Source organism: Eleginops maclovinus, chromosome 9 (assembly GCF_036324505.1).
Source record: "Eleginops maclovinus isolate JMC-PN-2008 ecotype Puerto Natales chromosome 9, JC_Emac_rtc_rv5, whole genome shotgun sequence".
Lineage (NCBI taxonomy): Eukaryota > Metazoa > Chordata > Actinopteri > Perciformes > Eleginopidae > Eleginops > Eleginops maclovinus.
The window spans coordinates 28,607,395-28,630,570 of NC_086357.1; the positions used below are offsets into that span (position 1 = coordinate 28,607,395).

General features: G+C 43.0%; 1 protein-coding gene across 1 annotated transcript in view; it reads left to right on the plus strand.

The window, feature by feature from the left end:
* Positions 1 to 14,967: 14,967 nt before the first annotated feature.
* Positions 14,968 to 23,176, plus strand: part of fryl (furry homolog, like) — a 62,644-nt gene continuing 54,435 nt past the window's right edge. The window contains 2 exon segments of the mRNA XM_063890702.1: positions 14,968 to 15,315; positions 17,793 to 17,858. Coding sequence (XP_063746772.1) covers positions 15,126 to 15,315; positions 17,793 to 17,858 — 256 coding nt within the window. The 5' untranslated portion in view covers positions 14,968 to 15,125.

A 23,176-nucleotide genomic window follows, 5' to 3' on the forward strand; every position in this document is an offset into this window, starting at 1 on the left:
TAGTTAATGAATATTTATATTATATTATGTTCATATGCTTTGATTTTTGCATTATAATATAAATTGTCGAGCGCACTAGAGTAAACTCAAACCTGTGGCCGTTATTTTTGTATATTTACTGTTTAAAAAATAATAATATTTACCTCTTAATGTGTGTATGTATGTGTATATATATATATATACATATACATGGGTTGTAAGGTGTGTATGTATGTATATATTTCTTTGGATACAAGCGGCCGAAATGGGATTTCTCCGCAGGGTGGCATCTCCCTTAGGGATAAGGTCAGAAGTTCAGTCATCCGGGAAGGACTCGGAGTAGAACCGCTGCTCCTTCGCGTTGAAAGGAGCCAGTTTAGGTGGTTCGGGCACCTAGTGAGGATGCCACCTGGGCGCCTCCCTAGGGAGGTGTTCCAGGCACGTCCAGCTGGGAAGAGACCGAGGGGTAGACCTAGGACCAGGTGGAGGGGTTATGTCTCTTCTCTGGCCTGGGAGCGCCTTGGAATCCCCCAGTCAGAGCTGGTTGATGTGGCCAGGGAAAGGAAAGTTTGGGGCTCTCTGCTGGAGCTGTTACCTCCGCGACCCTGACGGAGAGGCAGGAGGAGATGGATGGATGGATGGATATATTTTAATTTGTAATTGAATTTATATATTCGATCCCCTGTCTGTGTAACACAAATAGAGGAATTGAAAATAACGTTGTCTTTGACTATTAATAAAGAAAAACACATGAGCTATTCATCCTTATAAGATTACAAATATCCTGATACATATTTCTCGTGTGTAATACAATAATACATCCATAATAATGTTAAAATAATAACAATAAAGTGAAATTATTTTATGATAGAAATATATATATAGAATGTATTTGCATCCATGATACCTTATTGGGACTGTGTAGGGTTAAGCTATAGTGTCTATTGTATTGTTTTATGTTCTATTTTGAAATGTTTATATTTGTTGTTTGTTGTTTTTTCCTCAAATGATGTACAGTGCCTTTATTTTAACATGCTGCTGTAACGAAGAAAAATCCCAATTTGTGGAATGAATAAAACACCGAGTACCCGCCCGCCTAGAACATTTTCGGTGTACGCATGTAAGTAGACCCATGTGAACCCCAACACGTCATCCAATCAACAGGTCGTTTTCTCATGAGTGACATGTATATAGTGCAATAAAACGCGGTATTTGAAATGCGCAGCCAATCACCGCAAAGAAAGGCGGGACAAACTGTCTAGCCCGTCTGTTCTGACAGTGAAGCGCTCCCAACACAGAGAGAAAAAAAAAATCTCATCACTTCGCAAATCCTTCGGATGGAGGAGGTTCAGCAGAGGGGAAGAAGAGCGTCTGCAAGCTAGCTGCCTAGCTCTAGAACTAACAGGGAGAGGAGACTAAAAGTAGTGAGTAACATCTCCTTTATAAATATTTAAACAAGTGAGGACTCGGACGGGTTTCTTGTCAGTTGACGTCGCCTTTACGTCAGGTTCCCTGATTCACTTTGAGAGGGTATCTTTGCAACTGTTAGCTTAGCATGCTAAAGGAGGAGTTTTGCTGCTAGTGTCAGTTAATCTCTTAAAGCTACTGTTGTCATTAGTTTTAACGCTCACAAACAGCTAGCTGGGCTTGCTAATTGGCGAACATGTTAACTTGTAATGGTAGTTTAAACTGGGTGATGCTAACTGAAGTTGCTGCTGCTACCTAGCCCCCTGCTCAACATTAGCAGGAACATCAACACCAGGCTAACTGAAAGCTACCACCCTACAGTCAAGTACTGTATTTAACTACAATGTTTGAGGTACTTGTAGAGTATATCCATGCTATGCTACTTTGAACTTCTACTACAATTCAGAGGTGAATGGCTTACTTTTACTCCACTACATGTATTCAATACCTTTAGTTACTTTACAGATCTGGATTACTGATGGTAAATATAATCACCCTTAAATCAGACTGTAGTTCACCTGCAGTACATCCAGCAGCTACCCTGCAGTATACAAAGCCATTCAAACTAGCTGCACCTTTACCAGCTCTGAGAACACTTTAATGATCAATCATTATAAAACATATCAGAGATATTATTCTGAAATGGACCAATCAGACAATGACTACTTTTACTGTCGCTACTTTAAGTACATTTAGAGGAGAGTACTTTCTACTTTACTGGAGGAACATTTAGAATACTTTCACTGTGACAGAGTATTCCTACACTCTGGTACTTCTACTTTACTCAAGTACAAGACCTGAGTACTTCTACTTTACTCAAGTACAAGATCTGAGTACTTCTACTTTACTCAAGAACAAGATCTGAGTACTTCTACTTTACTCAAGTACAAGATCTGAGTACTTCTACTTTACTCAAGTACAAGACCTGAGTACTTCTACTTTACTCAAGTACAAGATCTGAGTACTTCTACTTTACTCAAGTACAAGATCTGAGTACTTCTACTTTACTCAGTACAAGATCTGAGTACTTCTACTTTACTCAAGTACAAGACCTGAGTACTTCTACTTTACTCAAGTACAAGATCTGAGTACTTCTACTTTACTCAAGAACAAGATCTGAGTACTTCTACTTTACTCAAGTACAAGATCTGAGTACTTCTACTTTACTCAAGTACAAGATCTGAGTACTTTTACTTTACTCAAGTACAAGACCTGAGTACTTCTACTTTACTCAAGTACAAGATCTGAGTACTTGTACTTTACTCAAGTACAAGATCTGAGTACTTCTACTTTTACTCAAGTACAAGATCTGAGTACTTTTACTTTACTCAAGAACAAGATCTGAGTACTTCTACTTTACTCAAGAACAAGATCTGAGTACTTCTACTTTACTCAAGTACAAGATCTGAGTACTTCTACTTTACTCAAGTACAAGATCTGAGTACTTTTACTTTACTCAAGTACAAGACCTGAGTACTTCTACTTTACTCAAGTACAAGATCTGAGTACTTGTACTTTACTCAAGTACAAGATCTGAGTACTTCTACTTTACTCAGTACAAGATCTGAGTACTTCTACTTTACTCAGTACAAGATCTGAGTACTTCTACTTTACTCAAGTACAAGATCTGAGTACTTCTACTTTACTCAAGTACAAGATCTGAGTACTTCTACTTTACTCAGTACAGGATCTGAGTACTTCTACTTTACTCAAGTACAAGATCTGAGTACTTCTACTTTACTCAGTACAAGATCTGAGTACTTCTACTTTACTCAAGAACAAGACCTGAGTACTTCTACTTTACTCAAGTACAAGACCTGAGTACTTCTACTTTACTCAAGTACAGGATCTGAGTACTTCTACTTTACTCAAGTACAAGATCTGAGTACTTCTACTTTACTCAAGTACAAGATCTGAGTACTTCTACTTTACTGAAGTACAAGACCTGAGTACTTCTACTTTTACACAAGTACAAGAGTACTTCTGCCACCCTCCTCAACGTTAGCTACTTGTCTTTTGGTCATAGGGTTGCCTGAGTAGTTTAACCGGACAACAGATCCATTGTTTAAGCACAGTTTCAGAATGACTGACCTGGTGTGTTTTGAAGGTTTTTTAGGGACATAAAGTCGACTGTATTGTCATTCAGTGACGAAAGCTTAGATATTTTTGCTTCTTGAGAAGAAAACTTTTGTCATTTAATTTCATATCTTTTAATAATCATGCATTTCATTATAAAGCATGTTTTTCTGCTCATTTGATAAGCAAATACTCTATCTGAGATAACCACCTGGTAAAGCCTCCTTGGTAACCACCTGTGTTAATGGAATATTTGACGAAAACAAAATCATGTCTCATCTAATTTAGAACTGTATACCAAAGTGAACATCAAAGTTTTGAGTAAAACTAGAGAAATCAATGACCGGTTTTGTGTTGCTAATGTTTAGATGAATTCACAAACAGAGTAATTAGAGTAGGACAATAGTTCGCTAATTGCATTGAACTCAGTGATGATGTACAGTACCACTTAACAAATGGCAGACTTTACATTTGTTATTGGCTAGAGAAACTCTCAATTTAAAACTGAGTCTCCTCACAAATAATCATGGAAAGGCTCCACTTTGAATCCTGTGTTTACCAGAGTACTGCTCAGAAGTTCTTTTGAAAGAAGTCATACAGCATGCAAGAAGCCTTTACTCTAATGGACTTAAAGAGGAGAGCTCTCATTATTAGGGCTGGCTATGTTTGCATGCACACACACAGAGTGGGATAGGAGCTTGATTTGTAAATGACTCATTCAGTATGAAAAAGGTGCCTGAAAATGACTGTGTAAAGACATCCTGTTAAACATCTCGTTAATTGACTGATGGACTTATAGAGGGCAGCCCTAATTGACCTGGAGTCAGTAATATTAAACTCAGTGGTTATGTAAAGTAGGATGTGAAACCTTCTAATGATTCCCCAAATTTCAAACCAGATTTTCAGGTTGTAATTGTCACCATCAGGATTTGATTGAAAGCTGATTAAATATATTGAATATCGCCCGACACTTCTATGAATGATGGTGCGTTGGAGGGCACGGAGCAGGGTGTAGCTTCTCTTGCACCACGGCGAGAGCAATGTCAGCTTTGCATGTCGCTAACATTCCTGTGAGGACTTCATTCTCCTTGTTCAGAGTGCATCACACACACAATGAGGCATTTGTTCACTTTCTGTAGAAACACAGCAAGTTGGTTACAGACACAGAGGAATCCGGTCAGTCTGCTGTGGCTGCTCACACAGAGGAGCGTCATTCTGTGTTTCCATCAGGGAGGACTGAGCCCTCAGTAATGCTGCTGTGCATATCTGTGTGAAGAGTCAGGTGGGTTTTAATAGAAGTGGCGCTGCAATGATAAGTAAACATTATCAGACGTCCACCACAAGAATATTGCGGTACAATGAATTCACTATCACCACATTGCAAGATCTAATACAAAACAATGGCATAAGAATCTGCAGAGATCTGCAATGCAGCTTCCCTGGACAAATCCTCATTAAAAACTCACCTGTTCACCACGGCCTTCGACCCCTAACCCGTCACGGTCCCCCTGCTTCCACTCCCACTGCCATTTATTTAATTTTAAGTTTGTTTGTTTGTTTGTTTAGCACCATGTAAAGCAGCCTTGGGTCCTTTTAAAGGCGCTATAGAAATGTAATCGATCACTATTTTAGAATCTCATGTACTTATTGTCACATTTATATTCACCTTTGGTTTATTGTGTGGTTCATCTCCTTTTATGGCAAATTAAGAACACTTAAAATGTAAGTGTAGGGAGTGAGTGAGTCTGTAAAAGCATACCATTATTTAAGAGGTGCTTGATTAATTGACAATGTTATCTATGTGTATTTTAAACACGATACCAATACTTCATTTAGGAAACATCTGTTATAGTCGATATGTTTTTTGGACACCCCATCACTAACCTCTTTAGAGAATAAATGTTCCTGCACCTCTGTTTTAAGGTCATGTTTAAGTGAATGTCTTTGGACATTTAAAGGCATCCTCTTTGACTCTGAGGAACTGCGATGGGCTTCACTGTTTTCTGACAGCTGGTTGTGAAAGTAATATTTATTTGCAGCCCTCATAAGAGAATACAAACAATATTTCTGTGTTGCTCTTCTACCAGTTTTTAATCTTCTCCAGTGTGTCCAGGGACGTGAATCAACAGCTGCACCTGGAGTCACTCTGCTCACCTGCCAACATGGCACATCCTTATATTGAAGGGGCCTTATTCGGCTCTCTGTGGTGTTCCCTCTCCTGTAGTGTGTTCTATAGGTTTAAGTGCATGTAAATGGTCTGCAGAGGATGAAAATGATTGTATTGGGAGTTTCTCTGAACATGTCAGATGGCCTGTCTCTGTAGTGATGATACTATGATGTTGCTGTTAGTGAAAGCATTTCAGATCCAAGACTGCCATGCTGGATCCTCTCTTCTGCAGGATCAGCTTCCGATGGCGGTGCAGATGTGCAGAGTATTTCAGAGTATATCACAGTTTCTTCAGACTTTGTTTTCCAGTGCACACACACCGTGCAGGGAATCCCCCTCGATGGCAGACAGCGACGTATGTGCGATTATCTGGGGAATAATTCCAGTGAATTAGTGTGTTCTGGTTTAATCTGGTAGGGCACTAATGGCATTGAAGAGCGTGGCAATGAAAAACCATGCTCTGTAAACCCCCCCACCCTTGAATAGTGGCCCCTCTCTAAGCTATCCCCCACAGGGATTAACTGTCGACTCAGCATTTCAGTGGTGACCGCACAGATATCATGCAGAACAACAGAGCGGCAGCGATCCCTGAGTCTTAGTTGTTGATGGAGTTCTTTGGGGCTGTAGTACGAGCGTTCTCCTGCAAGGCCCTCTTTAAATGGGCAGGCATCACTGGTCTTGTTCAGCACCTGCTTTGCAAAGCTCCTGGATGACAGCCGGGGTTCCAGGGGAACTAGGGAAAAAGCACTTGTTCTCCTCCTGCAGGAACCCTGGCCCTCTCCTGCAGGAACCCTGGCCCTCTGCTGCAGGAACCCTGGCCCTCTCCTGCAGGAACCCTGGCCCTCTCCTGCAGGAACCCTGGCCCTCTCCTGCAGGAACCCTGGCCCTCTGCTGCAGGAACCCTGGCCCTCTCTTGCAGGAACCCTGGCCCTCTGCAAGACTCTGAGCTCTGTCCTTATGTGATCTCCTGTGTGTGCAGCCTGCAGCGGATGAGCTCTTATCTAAACCGTCTGCCCGTTAGCTACAGGTGTTTGGATTTGCACACGGCTTAATTATTAACCAGGCGACTGATAAAACTACAGTCGCCTAAAATTATAGCAATTCATTTAAATATGTTCCTCAAATAATCACTTGATGGTCACATGTTGTGCACTGAGCATTGAACCAGGAGTCCACAGAAATATATTTGACAGATATACTGATACTTGCACATGTTGTTTCAAACGTATTGCAGAGATCATCAGCTCTCTCCTGTAGTGGAATAACACTGTTTAAAGTCTAGATGCACACATCAATAACAGCTGTATTTAAAACATACACATTTAACTCTGTCATATTAGTATAGGTGTTCATTTTGGGGATACTGCTGCTGTAGATGTTACTGTACATGTCAGTTCAGTGGCTCAGTCAGTTGGGACTGGGAGGCGTAGGGTTGCTGGTTCAAGTCCCCAAACAGACTTAAAATATGGAGTGTGCTCTGCTACTTGGAGAGGTCCCAGTTCACCTCTTTGGCCCTTGAGCAAGGCACCTGACATGTAAAATGTTTAAGTGATGCCAGAAAACAGTATTTCTGTTGGTCAAAAACTGTATAATTTCTGTGGTGAAGATGGTGTCGAATACACCGTCAGACGGCAGAGACAGCTTTGTTGGAGAAGCAGTTTTTTCTGTGGATGAACTTGTTTCAGCTCCACAAACCCTCACATGTACTCTTTACTGATTGAATTGAGAGACTTGCTGTAGTGTAATGTGGCGCACAATAAGGGCTGAGTGGAGCTAGAAATAACTATAATTGGTCCTGCTGAGGACGATTACTCCTGGCTTTGGGAGAGGTTGGAGAGTAATTGATGTTTGGGGCTGACCAGAGGAGCCTCCCTGTGTCGGGTCCGGCCGCCTCTCTGTTTCTGTTTACTCACAGAGCAACAGCACTTCATATCTCTGTGCATATACATGAGATCCACAGCTAGATGAGGTGGAGTCTGTGTTGAAATTCACCGAAAGGTGTTTGTTTACTTCCCTTTTTGCAGTTAGTGGAAGGCAGATCTGCTTCCTCTCCAGAGCTAGTGATTACTGCGAGGCCAGGCCTGTCATTTAAAGTTTAGGGAGCCGGATTTAGACTTCTCCGTTCGTCCAAAACACTGAACCGCACTGCCTGAAGCAGAACCTCACTCTCTGGAGTTGGTTTTCTGGATGTTGACGGTGGTGCTTGCAATCATGATGCATTTTAGGGCTTCGACTTTTTAACTTTTATATATTCTATATTATGAACAACACATCCATGTTGAAACCTTCAGCAGAGCTAGTTATCTGTTAGCCTCTGACAGGCAGCACAGCTAAGGGCTAACGGCTAACGTTAATGGAGGTTGTATAAGTTACATTTCATGATTTATTTTGCACATTTCTACAAAAAAATCCACCTTTTTTTTTAAAGTTAGATATATTTCACTTATGTTTTCCTAGTAATTTGTGATATTCTTAGATTCATTTTGTAATGTATATATTTTTATTTGAAAACTTCTTGAATACATTTATATTTATATTTATATAAATTTATATATATAAATATATATATTTATATATATATTTATATATATATAAATATATATATAAATATATATATTTATATATATATATTTATATATATATATAAATATATATATATATATATATATATATATATATTTATTATATATTTATATATATAAATATAAATATTTATATATATAAATATATATATTTACCTACATTCTGATTCAGATGTGTTAAAGTGTAGTGGTTAGGGTTAAATCCAGATGTTTTTACACATAACACTGATATTAGAGGGGGCATGTTTAACTTCCTGACAGAAAACAGCATGCAAACAGTCAGGAAAGTGTGCTGAAGACTTTGGCATTTATTGTTTTATTTGGCACCTAGAAGATGAGCTGCTTTATTTCCTGTACTGGTGCATCCCTACTCTACTGCTGCACTAACTGAACCTGTGTCTCTGGCTGCTGTGAACTGAGACTCACTTCCTGGACGTCCTCCCTGTGCAGTAAACTCATATTAGATCAAGTTAAACATTGAGCAGATCTGCTGACCTTTAACCCCCCACCCTCCCAGCCTGTTGCACCAGCATGTTTTTGCATTGAGGCAACGGTGAGATTAAATGTTGTATCAGAGAAGTGTGTGTGAGGATAAATATAGAGCTGTGTGTGTGTGTCAGCGCTCTCTCTCTGCGGTCACTTCTGAGTGTTTAGGAGTTGCTGAGCTGGAACAGGAAGCAGTATTCTTTCTCAGTCTGTCAGCGTGAGAAGGAGGGAGTGTGTGTGAGAAATATTGGTGGTGGTGAGGGGGGGTGAACGGTCTGTTGCTGTAACTTGGTGAAGGTTTGGTTCAGTTCTGTTTTGACGTGATATGAGCCGTTCTCACCATCCGGCCTCAGAGGTTCTCACCACTCCGACTCTCCGGCTTCCTTCCTTTGTTCCTCTACAGTGAGATAGCCGTCTGCTATCTCCGGCGCTGCCTCTTATTTATGGACTTCCACTGAACTTACTGAATATTTTCCGTTATTGACTCTTTCTGAAGCCATTGTGGCAGATCTGGATTCTTGAGGGCGTGTTCACCACCTCTTCTCCCTTTATGCTCTTTATCAGAATCTCATGCATACAGTCCATTCACCATTTTTTTACCCATCTCCTCTGAGCCGATAGTCCGTGCTAATTTAGTCTTTGTGGAATTTTAACGGCTCGTATTGGAGCTCGTAAATGTCACACTGGGGGATGAAATGTGTGACCCGTGACAGAATAGGAAATCAAATCGGAAATATTCTGCTCATAATCCTCAACTGAACATTTAGTGATAATTCAAATCTAATTCAGATTATTTTTGACTGATGTCGCTGAAGCTTTACAAAATGAATCTCCTTTTGTAAAACTTCACCACCAACTAGTTGTTAGTTAAGGTGCATCTTAGCAGTAGTGGCTCTTTATTAGTCATTAGAAAACACTTAGTAATGCCTTACTCTGCATGACCAGAGTCTACAAGTAACAGGCCGTTAGTTAAGAGTTATCCTCATTTGAATTAATACTAAAAATGAAATATATTTGATGTTGTTTTTAAAAACATTTGATATCTTTTTATTTGTAAGGATTTTAAGGCTTTGTGTTTTTTAATCTGCAGGAAAGATGTTGAGCTCAGCTGTGCCGCGCTATAATATTTAAATTAGGATTTCAATCCATTATACACGCATGTTCTACAAAAATATTGCCACGTCTGCGATTTAAAAATGGCAGAAGGCCTAATTGGCTTTTAAAATGTACATAACCAGATATTTAGCACAAACGGTTCAATGAGTCCAGAAATAGGAAGATGGTGTCAGAGACCGCTTTGTGTTTATGGAGAATAAATAGGGGATGGATGTCCGATTAGGGTTAGGGTCATGCTATGTTTGCTAGGAAAAACCCCTGTAGACTCTACCTTTCTCAAAAGTCCTTTGTCCTATTTTAGTTATAAAGTGTAAATTATGATTTCTGGTAACGGAAGAGTGAACGACCTATGAGCTAACGTAACCTCTTCCTCTTTCACCGTCTCTCTGAAATATGTTCCTCTGACGGAAACAGAGGTTGTATTTCTGGATTTGATGCTTCCTGTCTATAAAAGCCTCTCTTTATTCACTGTGATGAAAAAGTGGAGCTTTTGTTCAGCCTGGGAGCCGCTGTTATGTAACAGCCTCTTGGATGTCGAGGGTAATCTTCAGATTATTACCCCGCAGGAAGAGGATTTAAACACACACACACACACACACACACACACAGGCCACAAGTCATTAAAGTTCAACAAATTATACCCTGTGTCAGAGAATGGCACACATTCATGTATTATTGAATCAATCATCACATATTTTGAGTCTTTTTAATAAAATAGAAGTCTGAATTGTCGGATTTGTGATTCTCAAAAGTGAATATTTTCTGGTTACATACAATAGTAAAGACAGAAGTGTTGAAGGCTGGTGATCTCCTGTCATCTTTCAACATATTTGATCAGTCAAAGTTCAGGATAAAAAAGCTGATTTTGTTGTTGGTAGACGGTCTGCATCTTACGCTTCATTTCTTGACATTTAATCAGTAGTTTGGTCTCAAAAATGTGAGGAAAACGGAGCGATGGTTCTGTGGTTAAGTTGTGTTTCCTGTTTCTGTTTTAGAACCTGTGGACTCCTGCAGCGCCCCCCCCCTCTATGGCCTTCAGGTAGGTCACCCGGCTCAGCGCCACGCTAAGCACTCTGGGAATGATGTCTTTGTTTCTGTGCTGGGAGAACGTGCTCAAAGCTGCCGTTTAGTTTCTGAACCTCAGAGCCGTGTGACGCTCTGAGGTTCAGAATATACAGGTGTGTGTGATGTAGGTTTGTCAGACCTACAGTACGGCATATATTTTGCTATTGGTGCTTTATCTTGAGGGAATTGGGTTTAGTGACAGTTGGTCCATTTCAAATAGAAGCTAAATAAACATTTGTTTATTTGTTAGACATTAAAGTGGACATTTACAGTTAAAGAAGGTATTTATACCAAGGTAAAGTAAAGAGTCCAGTAAAATACAAATACATAAAGGACAGTTATTTAAATCAGATGTTAAATTAAGAATACAAATATATAATAAAGTATTTATATAAACATTAAGAGGTCAAATAAAATGCCCAATAAAAGATAACAGAATACATTAAAACCATTAATAACCCCTGATCATTTAAGATGCAGAAGAATGTGAAGTCACACAGACACAGAAATATACAGGTTTGACTTTATCTGAATCTGAAAGGTACATCAACACATTGAAATAATTAGATCCAAAATGATTTAGATTTTTCAGTTTTTACTCGTGATGTTAAATCAGCGTTCCTTTAATTTCCCTGCAGGCTGCACAGGAGAGGTGTGTGTGCACCATCAGAGGGCAGCATTGTTGTGCTATTTACCTGACACACACTCTCACTGTTTACTGATATCAGGTGGTGGAGAGAGACCACACACACACACACACACACACACACACACACACACACACACACACACACACACACACACACACACACACACACACACACACACACACTGTTTTCCTGTTGTGTGCGGGTGGGAGCAGAGCTGCACATTGTTTCTGCAGCTTCCTCCGCTACATTCCTCAGCTGATTGTGATCGGGGCCTCCTGCAGGAGCATTGTTCCTGCAGACCTGCCCCCCCCACCACTGCTCCACTGTGGGGCTCACGCCAGGCGATGGATATCTCTCATCTCTCTCTCTCTGTCTGTCTCTCTCTCTCTCTGTCTCTCTCTCTGTCTGTCTGTCTGTCTCTCTCCCTCGCTCTCTCTGTCTCTGTCTCTCTCTGTCTCTGTCTCTCTGTCTCTGTCTCTGTCTCTGTCTCTGTCTCTGTCTCTCTCTGTCTCTCTCTCTGTCTCTCTCTGTCTCTCTCTCTCTCTCTGTCTGTCTGTCTGTCTGTCTGTCTCTCTCCCTCTCTCTCTCTGTCTCTGTCTCTCTGTCTCTCTGTCTCTCTCCCTCCCTCTCTGTCTGTCTCTCTCTCTGTCTCTCTCTCTGTCTCTGTCTCTCTCTCTGTCTCTCTCTCTGTCTCTGTCTCTCTGTCTCTGTCTCTCTCTCTGTCTCTCTCTCTGTCTCTGTCTCTCTCTGTCTCTGTCTCTCTCTCTGTCTCTCTCTCTGTCTCTGTCTCTCTCTCTGTCTCTCTCTGTCTCTGTCTCTCTGTCTCTGTCTCTGTCTCTGTCTCTCTCTCTCTGTCTCTCTCTCATATTCAAACTGCTTTATTGGTATGACTGTGTGTGACCTGCGTATCACCATCTTCCAGAAGTCGTATTTTGGGGTTTTGGTTGAGTTTAAACAGTCTTGGCTTTCAGAATATGGAACTTTCATCTCCATTTTCAGACCATAAATACCCTTTTGTAGCTCCTAAAGACGGGGGGGGTCAACTTCTCCCTCCCGGCCTGTAGCAGAGAATAACCGACATCATATTACCTCTCTGCAAACTAACTTTTTTTATCATTACATATTAATGACAATAATTCCACATTCCCACTCATGGAAATATCATGTGCACGGTGCTGTTCTCTTTGGGGGGGCACAGTTAGTTGTTTTGAAGTCATGCTTTCTGTACGGTCGGTCAGCACATTTGGCCGGCTTGATTTTTATAAAACTTGTTTGCAGGGAACAGTTTGGACATTGCATGAAGGATCCAAACCACTGCAGCTCTATAGAAATGTCTGCTAATAACAGGCTTATTATGCATTTATCAATAACTGCTCATGAAGTATTTATCAGGAGAGTAATGCATGCATTTTATTCAGCAGAAACCTGACAGCTCTGGGCCCATTGATCGCTCTGCAGGGTGTGTGTGTTTCAGCTTTCTGCCTGTAGAGGGCAGAGTTTAAACCATGCTCTGAATCTCTCCATGCATCAAACACTGAGAGAGGACGGTGACTTTTGTCTTCGTCTTGTGTCATAAAATGTAATCTCTGCTGCAGAGAGTGAAGCTCTTCCTCAACAACACTGGTTCTGTCTTCCACACAGAGCAGTTTAGTATCCTAACAATGAAGAGACTCAGGGTTCACGCTCTGGGCTTGCATTTAGTGAATGTCTACTTAAAGGTGAAATTGTATTACAGGTTTTTAAAGCAAAGACCGTAACATCTCTATAATCCTACGGGTTGCTCTGTGTCTCTCCTGGGACATGTCTCCATGCTCTGTGTCTCTCCTGGGACATGTCTCCATGCTCTGTGTCTCTGCTGGGACATGTCTCCATGCTCTGTGTCTCTCCTGGGACATGTCTCCATGCTCTGTGTCTCTCCTGGGACATGTGTCCATGCTCTGTGTCTCTCCTGGGACATGTGTCCATGCTCTGTGTCTCTCCTGGGACATGTGTCCATGCTCTGTGTCTCTCCTGGGACATGTGTCCATGCTCTGTGTCTCTCCTGGGACATGTCTCCATGCTCTGTGTCTCTACCTGGGACATGTCTCCATGCTCTGTGTCTCCTGGGACATGTGTCCATGCTCTGTGTCTCTCCTGGGACATGTCTCCATGCTCTGTGTCTCACCTGGGACATGTGTCCATGCTCTGTGTCTCTCCTGGGACATGTCTCCATGCTCTGTGTCTCACCTGGGACATGTCTCCATGCTCTGTGTCTCTCCTGGGACATGTCTCCATGCTCTGTGTCTCTCCTGGGACATGTCTCCATGCTCTGTGTCTCTCCTGGGACATGTCTCCATGCTCTGTGTCTCTACCTGGGACATGTCTCCATGCTCTGTGTCTCACCTGGGACATGTCTCCATGCTCTGTGTCTCTCCTGGGACATGTCTCCATGCTCTGTGTCTCTCCTGGGACATGTCTTCATGCTTTAATGTTCAGAAAGCTCTCTGTTTCTCTCAGACTGCCTGTGCTGCAGCACCTCTTTTCACCCTCTGTCTGAAACCAGAGGCCAGTCTGCTCTCATTGGTTAGCTGGCCAGCTCTGTTGTGATTGGTCAACCACCTTAGAGATGTCCCGCCCCTTAGCCTATCACGTACACTGTGTTGGAGTGCTAGTGTCACTGTGTCCTGGTAGTAAACAGAAGCCTAACATTTTGATTAATTTTGCACTGTATTCTGTAGTCTTTGTAAATGCACCGGAGGGTAAACGTTGCTCATTTCTGCCTCTTTCCAAACTGCACAGCTCTTCCTATTGAAATTCTGATCCACTGCACATGTCCTATTACTCAGATTCATATGTTGTTACTTTCTTTTATATTTACTTCATTTCTTTTACTGAGGACTCTTGTATACCAAACGTGCAACTTGTATGCATTTCCTTCTCGTATACGAAAACAAGTATAGACTTCACTGCTCTAAGCCCTTCTGGATAAGAGTTCCCACACTTAGCTGCTTTTAAATATTAATGAGAACTGTTTGTAAAGGAGTGAGCATGGACTGGATAACACAGCCTTGTTCTGCTGGAGGTGAGAGAGTTTTTAAACTTCAATTCATCAAGACTTTTCTCAATTGTGTGTACGGTATTCCTTTAAGTGAGCTGGAAATTAAAGAAGTGTGTGTGTGTGAATGCTAACACACTGTGAGGATGATAAGCGCTATCAGTACATGCAGGCGTGTCCTCCTTCTCCTTCTTCAGTCCTTTTCCTCCTCTCTTCTTCACTGCTGATCAACCCTCAGCGGTGGGCGTGTCCCGCCTCCTCTGCGCTGTGATTGGCTGTGGGCCCGGGCGTGTTATCTCCTGTGCAACATGTCCAGTCCCTCCCCAGATAGAGCTGGCACTCACACACTCATGATGTGTGTGTGTGTGTGTGTGTGTTCAGTGAAGTAATTTAGTGGCAGGTAGTGACTCTCAGGTGTGTGAGGGTGTCGCACTGAGAGTGTGTGTGTAGTCTTTATGGCATGGCGTGGGCTCCAGGAGTGCATGCAGTGAACCTCGAGGATCATGGAGTTTCTGAAGAGCCTGGTACCGGGGAGCATGTCAGGGGACGGCCCCGGTGAGCATGGGGGAGTCCTGCCCAGGGACTCGGGCCCCCGGCTCCTGCGTATGAAGCGCCTCAGCCTGCTCTCCATGGGGCAGACCATAGAGGAGGCTCCGGGGGATCCGGGTTCAAGGAGCCCAACCCGCCTCAAAGGTAGATCTGCATCTGGGGTGGGGGGAGAATCTGTTTATCTGTGGTACTAAACATGGCCGCCTCCTCACAGCTGCTTATCACCCGCTCTGAGTCCAGTGTTTGTTCACAGGGATGCACCGATTCATACGCACACACCTCCACCTTCACGGGTGGGTGGGAGATGTTTATCTGTTGTTGCCTCACGGTAGCGCCGGATGAATGTTGTTGACAACAGTAGCTCGAGTACTGGACAGTTTTGGAAAGATTTTGGAGATATGATGAGTGTTGTGGTACAGAGTAAGGGCGGCACGATGTGGAAAATCAACCCCGTAATGCGAGGAGTGTGACTTGTATTGTGGTTTACTATATATCACATTGATTGATCGTATATGGAACAACGTCTGCAACAAATATTGTGCTTACTGCATCGTTATTTGTTTTGATGACTGTTTTTTATTAATTGTGCATAAGTGCTGAAAAAGTTGACCTTTTTAAAATGAGTAAATCCTTCTTCTTTTAAAGAAACAAAATGATCCAAATCTGACCCAGCTGCTGGAAACCTCTCATTGCATTTGTTTATAAAATGGAGAAGTGAAAGGAAAGTGTTGGAGCATCAAACCGTCTCCAGATCAGTGACATGTAGTTTAACCTGTTCATGCTCTGACATCGTAGAAACAATCAGCTCAGGTTTCCAGCACTTTGAACAGTGACATGTGGAGAGAAGCAGGGTTTAGTCTGAACCGGGTAAGAGGTGACCCTGAAGGCAGCATCTCCCTGGTCCGATGGGATTCAGCCCTCTTTGTCTCGTGAAAGAAGGCTATGATTGGTTGTTTCATACATTTTAATTAGTGAATTTGGGTGTGTTGATGTGCACAATGAATGTAGGACGAGATGATTATCGGTGCATCCCTATTGGTCAATCTGATTTTATAAGGAAATGTAATCCCTCAAAGTGAGCTCAGATAATGAATAACCCACTGATCAGCAGAGAGTCACTTCTTCTCAATCAGAAGGTGAACATTTCTGTAACAGATTTCCCATAATGCTCCAGGTGGAGCTTCATCAGGAGGAAGTCTTTGCCGTTTGAACTCTAACCATGTGAACGTTAGGACAGATGATCTTACTCTTCTACATGTCGGTGGTTTATTCCTGCAGAATCAAACATTCATTTTGTGCAAAAGTCAGAAGTAATTAGTAAACGTTAGGTTTCTCTTCAAGTTGATGTGATCTGAAATGAGCTTAAACACTTGCATGCACTAATAAATATGCTACATTTGAATAAGCAGTAACTACCTAATATCTGGCTCTGTGCTGCCTCTTTAACACCAGCGTTACCATGTGGTTCAGCCCATTAACGAGTGGCTTTACTGCTAAACTAGACTTCAGGTTGCTGAATTCAAGCTAGCGTTGTGCTCTTCCTGTGGTTTGCTAACAACTTTATATCATCATCATCGCATCGAATTAACAGTCCATCAGGAAGTTAGAGATGGAGAGCAGAGGGTCAGGTTAAATGATCATCCTTTCAACTAGTGCTGGACGGTACACCGCTTCATACTCTGAACTTTATACCATATGATAAACTTTGTTCCTGTACCGTTGAAAAAGTGGGGAAGAACTCGAGCGGTGCGACAGTGAAAGGAGTCCCCGTTTCAATCATCAAAGGAGTGTTTGAGTGTGAAATTGCAGGGATTTGTTTACCGTTTCTAGTTTTACGTCTTGTAGGCTATTGATGGTACTCCTCGCTTAGGGTTTACATGTCAAGATATATAAATGAATAAAGGAACCAGCTGGGGTACTCCTTGTATAATGGCTAATCATGACATTTAGTAAAAACTTAATTTAGAATGAGATCAGAAGCTGCCGTGGAGTTTGGAGCAGGTTTTAGATTATATTCTGAGCTGTGCTGACGGTGTAAATCCTCTGAAGGAGGTCTGCTATTGTCTCCACAGATCAGGTAGTTAAAGGTTTAGTGATGTAGATGTGTGTGTGTGTGTGTGTGTGTGTCTACTTGTGTGTAATTATGTTTGGCTTTCTGCAGCGCTGCCTGTCGGAGCACGCCGCCTGTTTGCTTTAAACTCCACTCGGCTACAGCTAGCTTCACTAACACTCAGTTTATCTGCTGCTGCTGCGGAGAACAATCTAATCTGATTAAGATTGTAACTGTTGTATGCTTGTAGATATGTTGTTGATATTCATTTTTAAAAGACGATGAGAAGACTAGAGCTGCAACAATGAGCTAATCTGACAGTTTGGAGTCATTTTTCCTGCCGAAGTGCCTCTAAAGTCAGTATCCTGCCTCTCAGATCTGGAGCTTTCCTCCCTTTTCTGTCCTATATCATGCTAAAGTGACTATCCTTGGACTCTGACAACCTAAAATGGACTTTAAAATCCATCAGTGTAAAAAACAATCTGCAGATTTGTGGTTAGCTGCAGCCTTAAAGATGCCTTTCCTTTCATTCCTTTTAAAAACTTTCCCTCCTTTCTTTCTTTCCTGCTAGGAAACATCCGTCACGTTAGGAAATTCTCCTTTTTTCCTCCTGCTCGCGGTGGCAGGGGTCAGGACGGTGAGTTGTGTAATCAGATTACTGCAGTAGGTGAGCAGGCAGCTTGGTATTCTGCAGGATGTTTCCCTGTTCCAGGCTCAGGCCGCTCCCTTGTTGCAGAACAGCCTGAGTTGGTTTTGAAGGTGGTGCTGCTCCTTCTGCCTCTGCACAGTGACCTCATTGATTCCTGGGAAGGGTTTGATTCGGACGGTATTTGGTTAACGGGTGCAGCAGGTTTCCTGTTTGTGATTTGGGAGTGTGCTGCTGAAACTTCTGTCTGTGTGTCAGCCTGCACACAGTCATTTATCAGGATTCTTCAGCAGTTATGAGCCAAGTGTAGTGGAACAGCCCATAATGCTGCAACACAATCGCTGTGAAATCTCTCTGAGCTCTTTCCCAATCAACGTCCTCTTCACCTCTCTAACACCGGGGTTACTCCAGCCTAGGTTTGAAGCCGCTGCACGATTGCAAACCAGCTTTTTTTGGGTGTGTTTCCACTGCAGCAAAATCTGTTTCAGAAAGCACATATCTTTTCACACAGCAGCGAGAGAACGTCAGAAGCATCAGTTCAGGGGGAACGTTTTTTTGCAGAATTAGCAGCACCCAAAGTGCAAAGTAGCTAGAACCACATATAGATATCAGGAATCCTTAATCATCAGACCCACACGGACGCACAGAGCCAGCTGGATACCTATCCCTAAGAAAGTTGCACATTAAGTCTAAATGGCATGCCTCTGTAGAGCAGAAGTACCCGTATCTGAGCCCACTGAGTGCACACGTTTTCCTTAAGCCCGCCTCCAAACCAGGCCTGTCTGTTCAGTCTAATAAATGTTAAAGGAAAGTATGTCTGGATTCAGCTTTTGACAGATTTTTCAACTTTTAGACCCTAAAAATGTTCATGCTGGAAGTCTCTTTCCAAATGTAGGTCAATGGGGAACAAGTATTTGGGCCCATTGACGTAACGGTCTGACACAGGAGGTATAGTGCCGCCGTGTGACCACTAGGAAAATGTGGTTCCTGGTGCATGCAGATCTTAAACGGTGACATCATGTCATGGCTCCTCTCTGAAAAACCACCTGGATCTGAAGAGGTTCACAAGTTAAAGTACTAAACCCTCCCCAGCGGGCCTAAACAGAACTCACCTCAGTGGAAAAGCTGCACCTGAGGACTACAGAAGTTAATTTGCAGAAGTGTTATCTGCTCTGTGACCTTTGGTGCTGTTAGAACGTTTTAATTCAGATTGTGCTCCACAGAGACTCTGCTGCTCCCCTCTCATCAGTCTGTGTTCAGAGGACTTCTCAGCCTCAGCTAGGACAGAGAGAGGCTCTGTCAGAGGGTCTCCATGCTCCTGTGGTTGTTTACAGTCATACAGCTACAGAGCATCATACTGGGGAAGTGAGATAGGAGAATCTGGCCAATGAACGTAAACAGAAATCATCTTCAGAAAAACCACAAACAATATTCAGTCAATTCTATATTTTAACAGCGATTGCTGATTAAAAAGAGGTTCTTTTTGCACAAATGAGTGGTTTGTCTGGTACGGTATTTGCTGTGTTTCCGCTCCATGACCGCTAACTGAGTATGTGTGAGAGGTATGTGGACCTCATCTCTCTGGTAATGGTGGGAGTTATGGAAAAATAATGGTTATTTAAGCCCTACTTTATTAACCCCTGTAAGGAAACTCAGGTGTCGTACAGCAACACAGGAGTTCAAGCAAGGATAATAATAAGGGTAAGCAGGAAAGCAACAATATAGAATTCCAGTAGTTTAATTAACACACACAGATATGATAGAAGATCAATGAGTATATCTTCATGTTTAGGTGCAGGTGCAATCTTATGAATGAATGAGCTTTGAGGACGTAATGTGAGACATGTCAGGACGTCATATGGCAACAGTTTGTAGACTAACAGATTTCTTTGGAAAAGAAAAGACAGTAGGAGAATGTTTTTAGATATTACAGTACGAAATATGACTGAGCTGTGAGGATGTGTGCAGACTGTTTGCTGCATGCTCAGCCTCTGATGGATCCTGATGTCCTCTAAAGCTGGGCAGCAGCGAGGGGGGGGGGGGGGTCAGGGATTGAATTACAGCTCATATCGATTATTGTTCCCACCACTGCCCTTCAGAGGGGCCAGACAGGAAATGCATCCTCGGCCCGTGGGCTCCTGGGAGCAGCAGCAGCCTCTGCAGCCCGGCCAGTGCTCTGATGCTGCGTTCAGGTGCACATCGTTCACTCGGGAGCTCCTCTTACAGGAAGTCCTTCATAAAGCGCTGTAATGTTCCCTCTGAGTACATGTCGTCACTTGTTCTACTGTGTGTGTGTGTGTGTGTGTGTGTGTGTGTACGCCTCACAAAGCCTCAGCTTGTGTTGATTGTTTACAACGAGCTCTGCGTATTTTTGCATAACTTGTGTATCGAGGACATGTGACACAGAGAGAGAGAGAGAGAGAGAGATTGTCTGTCCTCAGAATATTTACGCAACAAACTTAATCCTGACTCAAAATGTCTTTCTGTCTCAGAGCTGTTTTCAAGTCTCTGTCAGAGCAGGTATAATCAGAAGAAGCACATGTGTGTCTCAGTCACACACACACAGACAGACACAGACACAGACACACAGACACAGACACACACACACACACACACACACACACACACACACACACACACACACACACACACACACACACACACACACACACACACACACACACACACACACTGTGTCTCTCTGTAGTGAGGGAGTGTTTTATTCTGTGAATAGCCTGGTAGCTTGTGGAGACAGTGATGATGTAATGTGTGTGACCGCACTGGGTGTGAGCTTCAGATCAGCTGATCACTTAACTGCTGGTAGAAAGAAGGGCCGGGCCTTATTTTAAAGAGTCCTCACTATATCAGTCTCTACTTTAAAGAGTCCTCTCCTGCTGATGTTCAGGTGTATATCAGTATGTAGTGTCTCTACTTTAAAGAGTCCTCTCCTGCTGATGTTCAGGTGTATATCAGTATGTAGAGTCTCTACTTTAAAGAGTCCTCTCCTGCTGATGTTCAGGTGTATATCAGTATGTAGAGTCTCTACTTTAAAGAGTCCTCTCCTGCTGATGTTCAGCTGTATATCAGTATGTAGTGTCTCTACTTTAAAGAGTCCTCTCCTGCTGATGTTCAGGTGTATATCAGTATGTAGAGTCTCTACTTTAAAGAGTCCTCTCCTGCTGATGTTCAGGTGTATATCAGTATGTAGCGTCTCTACTTTAAAGAGTCCTCTCCTGCTGATGTTCAGGTGTATATCAGTATGTAGTGTCTCTACTTTAAAGAGTCCTCTCCTGCTGATGTTCAGGTGTATATCAGTATGTAGAGTCTCTACTTTAAAGAGTCCTCTCCTGCTGATGTTCAGGTGTATATCAGTATGTAGCGTCTCTACTTTAAAGAGTCCTCTCCTGCTGATGTTCAGGTGTATATCAGTATGTAGTGTCTCTACTTTAAAGAGTCCTCTCCTGCTGATGTTCAGGTGTATATCAGTATGTAGTGTCTCTACTTTAAAGAGTCCTCTCCTGCTGATGTTCAGGTGTATATCAGTATGTAGTGTCTCTACTTTAAAGAGTCCTCTCCTGCTGATGTTCAGGTGTATATCAGTATGTAGAGTCTCTACTTTAAAGAGTCCTCTCCTGCTGATGTTCAGGTGTATATCAGTATGTAGAGTCTCTACTTTAAAGAGTCCTCTCCTGCTGATGTTCAGGTGTATATCAGTATGTAGAGTCTCTACTTTAAAGAGTCCTCTCCTGCTGATGTTCAGGTGTATATCAGTATGTAGTGTCTCTACTTTAAAGAGTCCTCTCCTGCTGATGTTCAGGTGTATATCAGTATGTAGTGTCTCTACTTTAAAGAGTCCTCTCCTGCTGTACGGTGTGACTGTTTGTTGTGATGAAATATTTCAGTATCTTAAATTCCCTGTGACTGAGGAGGAGGGTTTGCTTTGTTTGGATATTATTTATAAGCACCACAGTGTTATAAATCAGGGCAGAGGTCTGAATATTATAGTGGTGTATACCCCCCCTCCATGTTTTCCTCCCCCCGGCCTCCTGCTGCAGTCAGGGTGACGCATCAGTATTTGTGAGGAGCGAACAGGAAGCCGGGTTCTGATTGGCCAGCGGGGGGAGGCATCTCTGACGCCAACAGTTGCAGCCTTTTGATGACGTCAACACACGCACACACGCACGCACGCACGCACACACCCTGCCTCCCTCTGTTTGCTGTTGAAACAGGCAGAGAAAAGAGGAGAAGGGGAGGGGCTGCTGCACAGCGAATGGGGAAGCAGAGAGTTTGTGGGGGAGGCAAGGGGGGGAGGCTGGCACTCACACAGGAAGAGAGGAGGAGAGGGAATGTTGCATTGTTTAGACTTCTGTCGCAGACTCGCTGCTCAGCTGGATTCTCACGCAGTGCTGGAGGTTAGCGGGGAGGAGATGGGGAGGTGAGGAGGCTCTGAACCCCCCCTGGATACTTTACTGAGGGAAATCGCTCCGGAGGAGTCTAAACTCTCTGAGTGTCTCACATCTCCGGAGGAAAGTCTTCTTCTCCGGAGTAAACACATCTCTCTGATTGACATCGCTCCGGAGGACACACATCTCTCTGAGTCTCTTTCTGGAGGAGTCTCTTCTTCTGCAGAGGAAACGAAACTCCTCTCTGAGTAACATCTCTCTGGAGGACACACATCTCTCTGAGTGTCTGTCCGGAGGAACTGTTCTCTCCGGAGGACACTAACCTCTTCTCTCTTGAGTAACACCTCTCCGGAGGAACCTCTCCTCTCCGGAGGAACCTCTTCTCCTCCTCGGTCAGGATGCTGCCGTCCTGCTGCACCTGTGGAGGATAGTGCAGCGGGCGCACGGACAGCAGGATGTTCTTATAGAAAGAGTTGTGAGGTGTTAAACTCCTGCCGCCGCCATGCTGAGTCTGCAGGATTCGGTGTTCTTTGAGATCAGCATCAAGTCTCTGCTGAAGTCGTGGAGCAGCAGCTGTGAGTAGCTCGTCGTGTTTACATACCTCAGTTATCTGCAGCAGCGTACCTGCACATTCATAATCAGCACATCTTCTCCCCGAGTGAGGGCAGTTATTAATGGAGCTGTCAGGATGACGGATGGTGTTTAGGGTTAGCTGGTTTGATGTGTGTGCAGCTGGCAGCTCCTGTTGTCCTGCAGTTACAGCATGCACCCCCCGCCCCCCACTATTTAGCAACTTCGGCAACTCTGCAACTGAAATATTTCCTCTTTTAGGATGCTTTAAACATCTACAATCTGCACAACCTTAACTAAAAGTAAAAAAGAATAGAATAAAGTAGTGAAACTGTG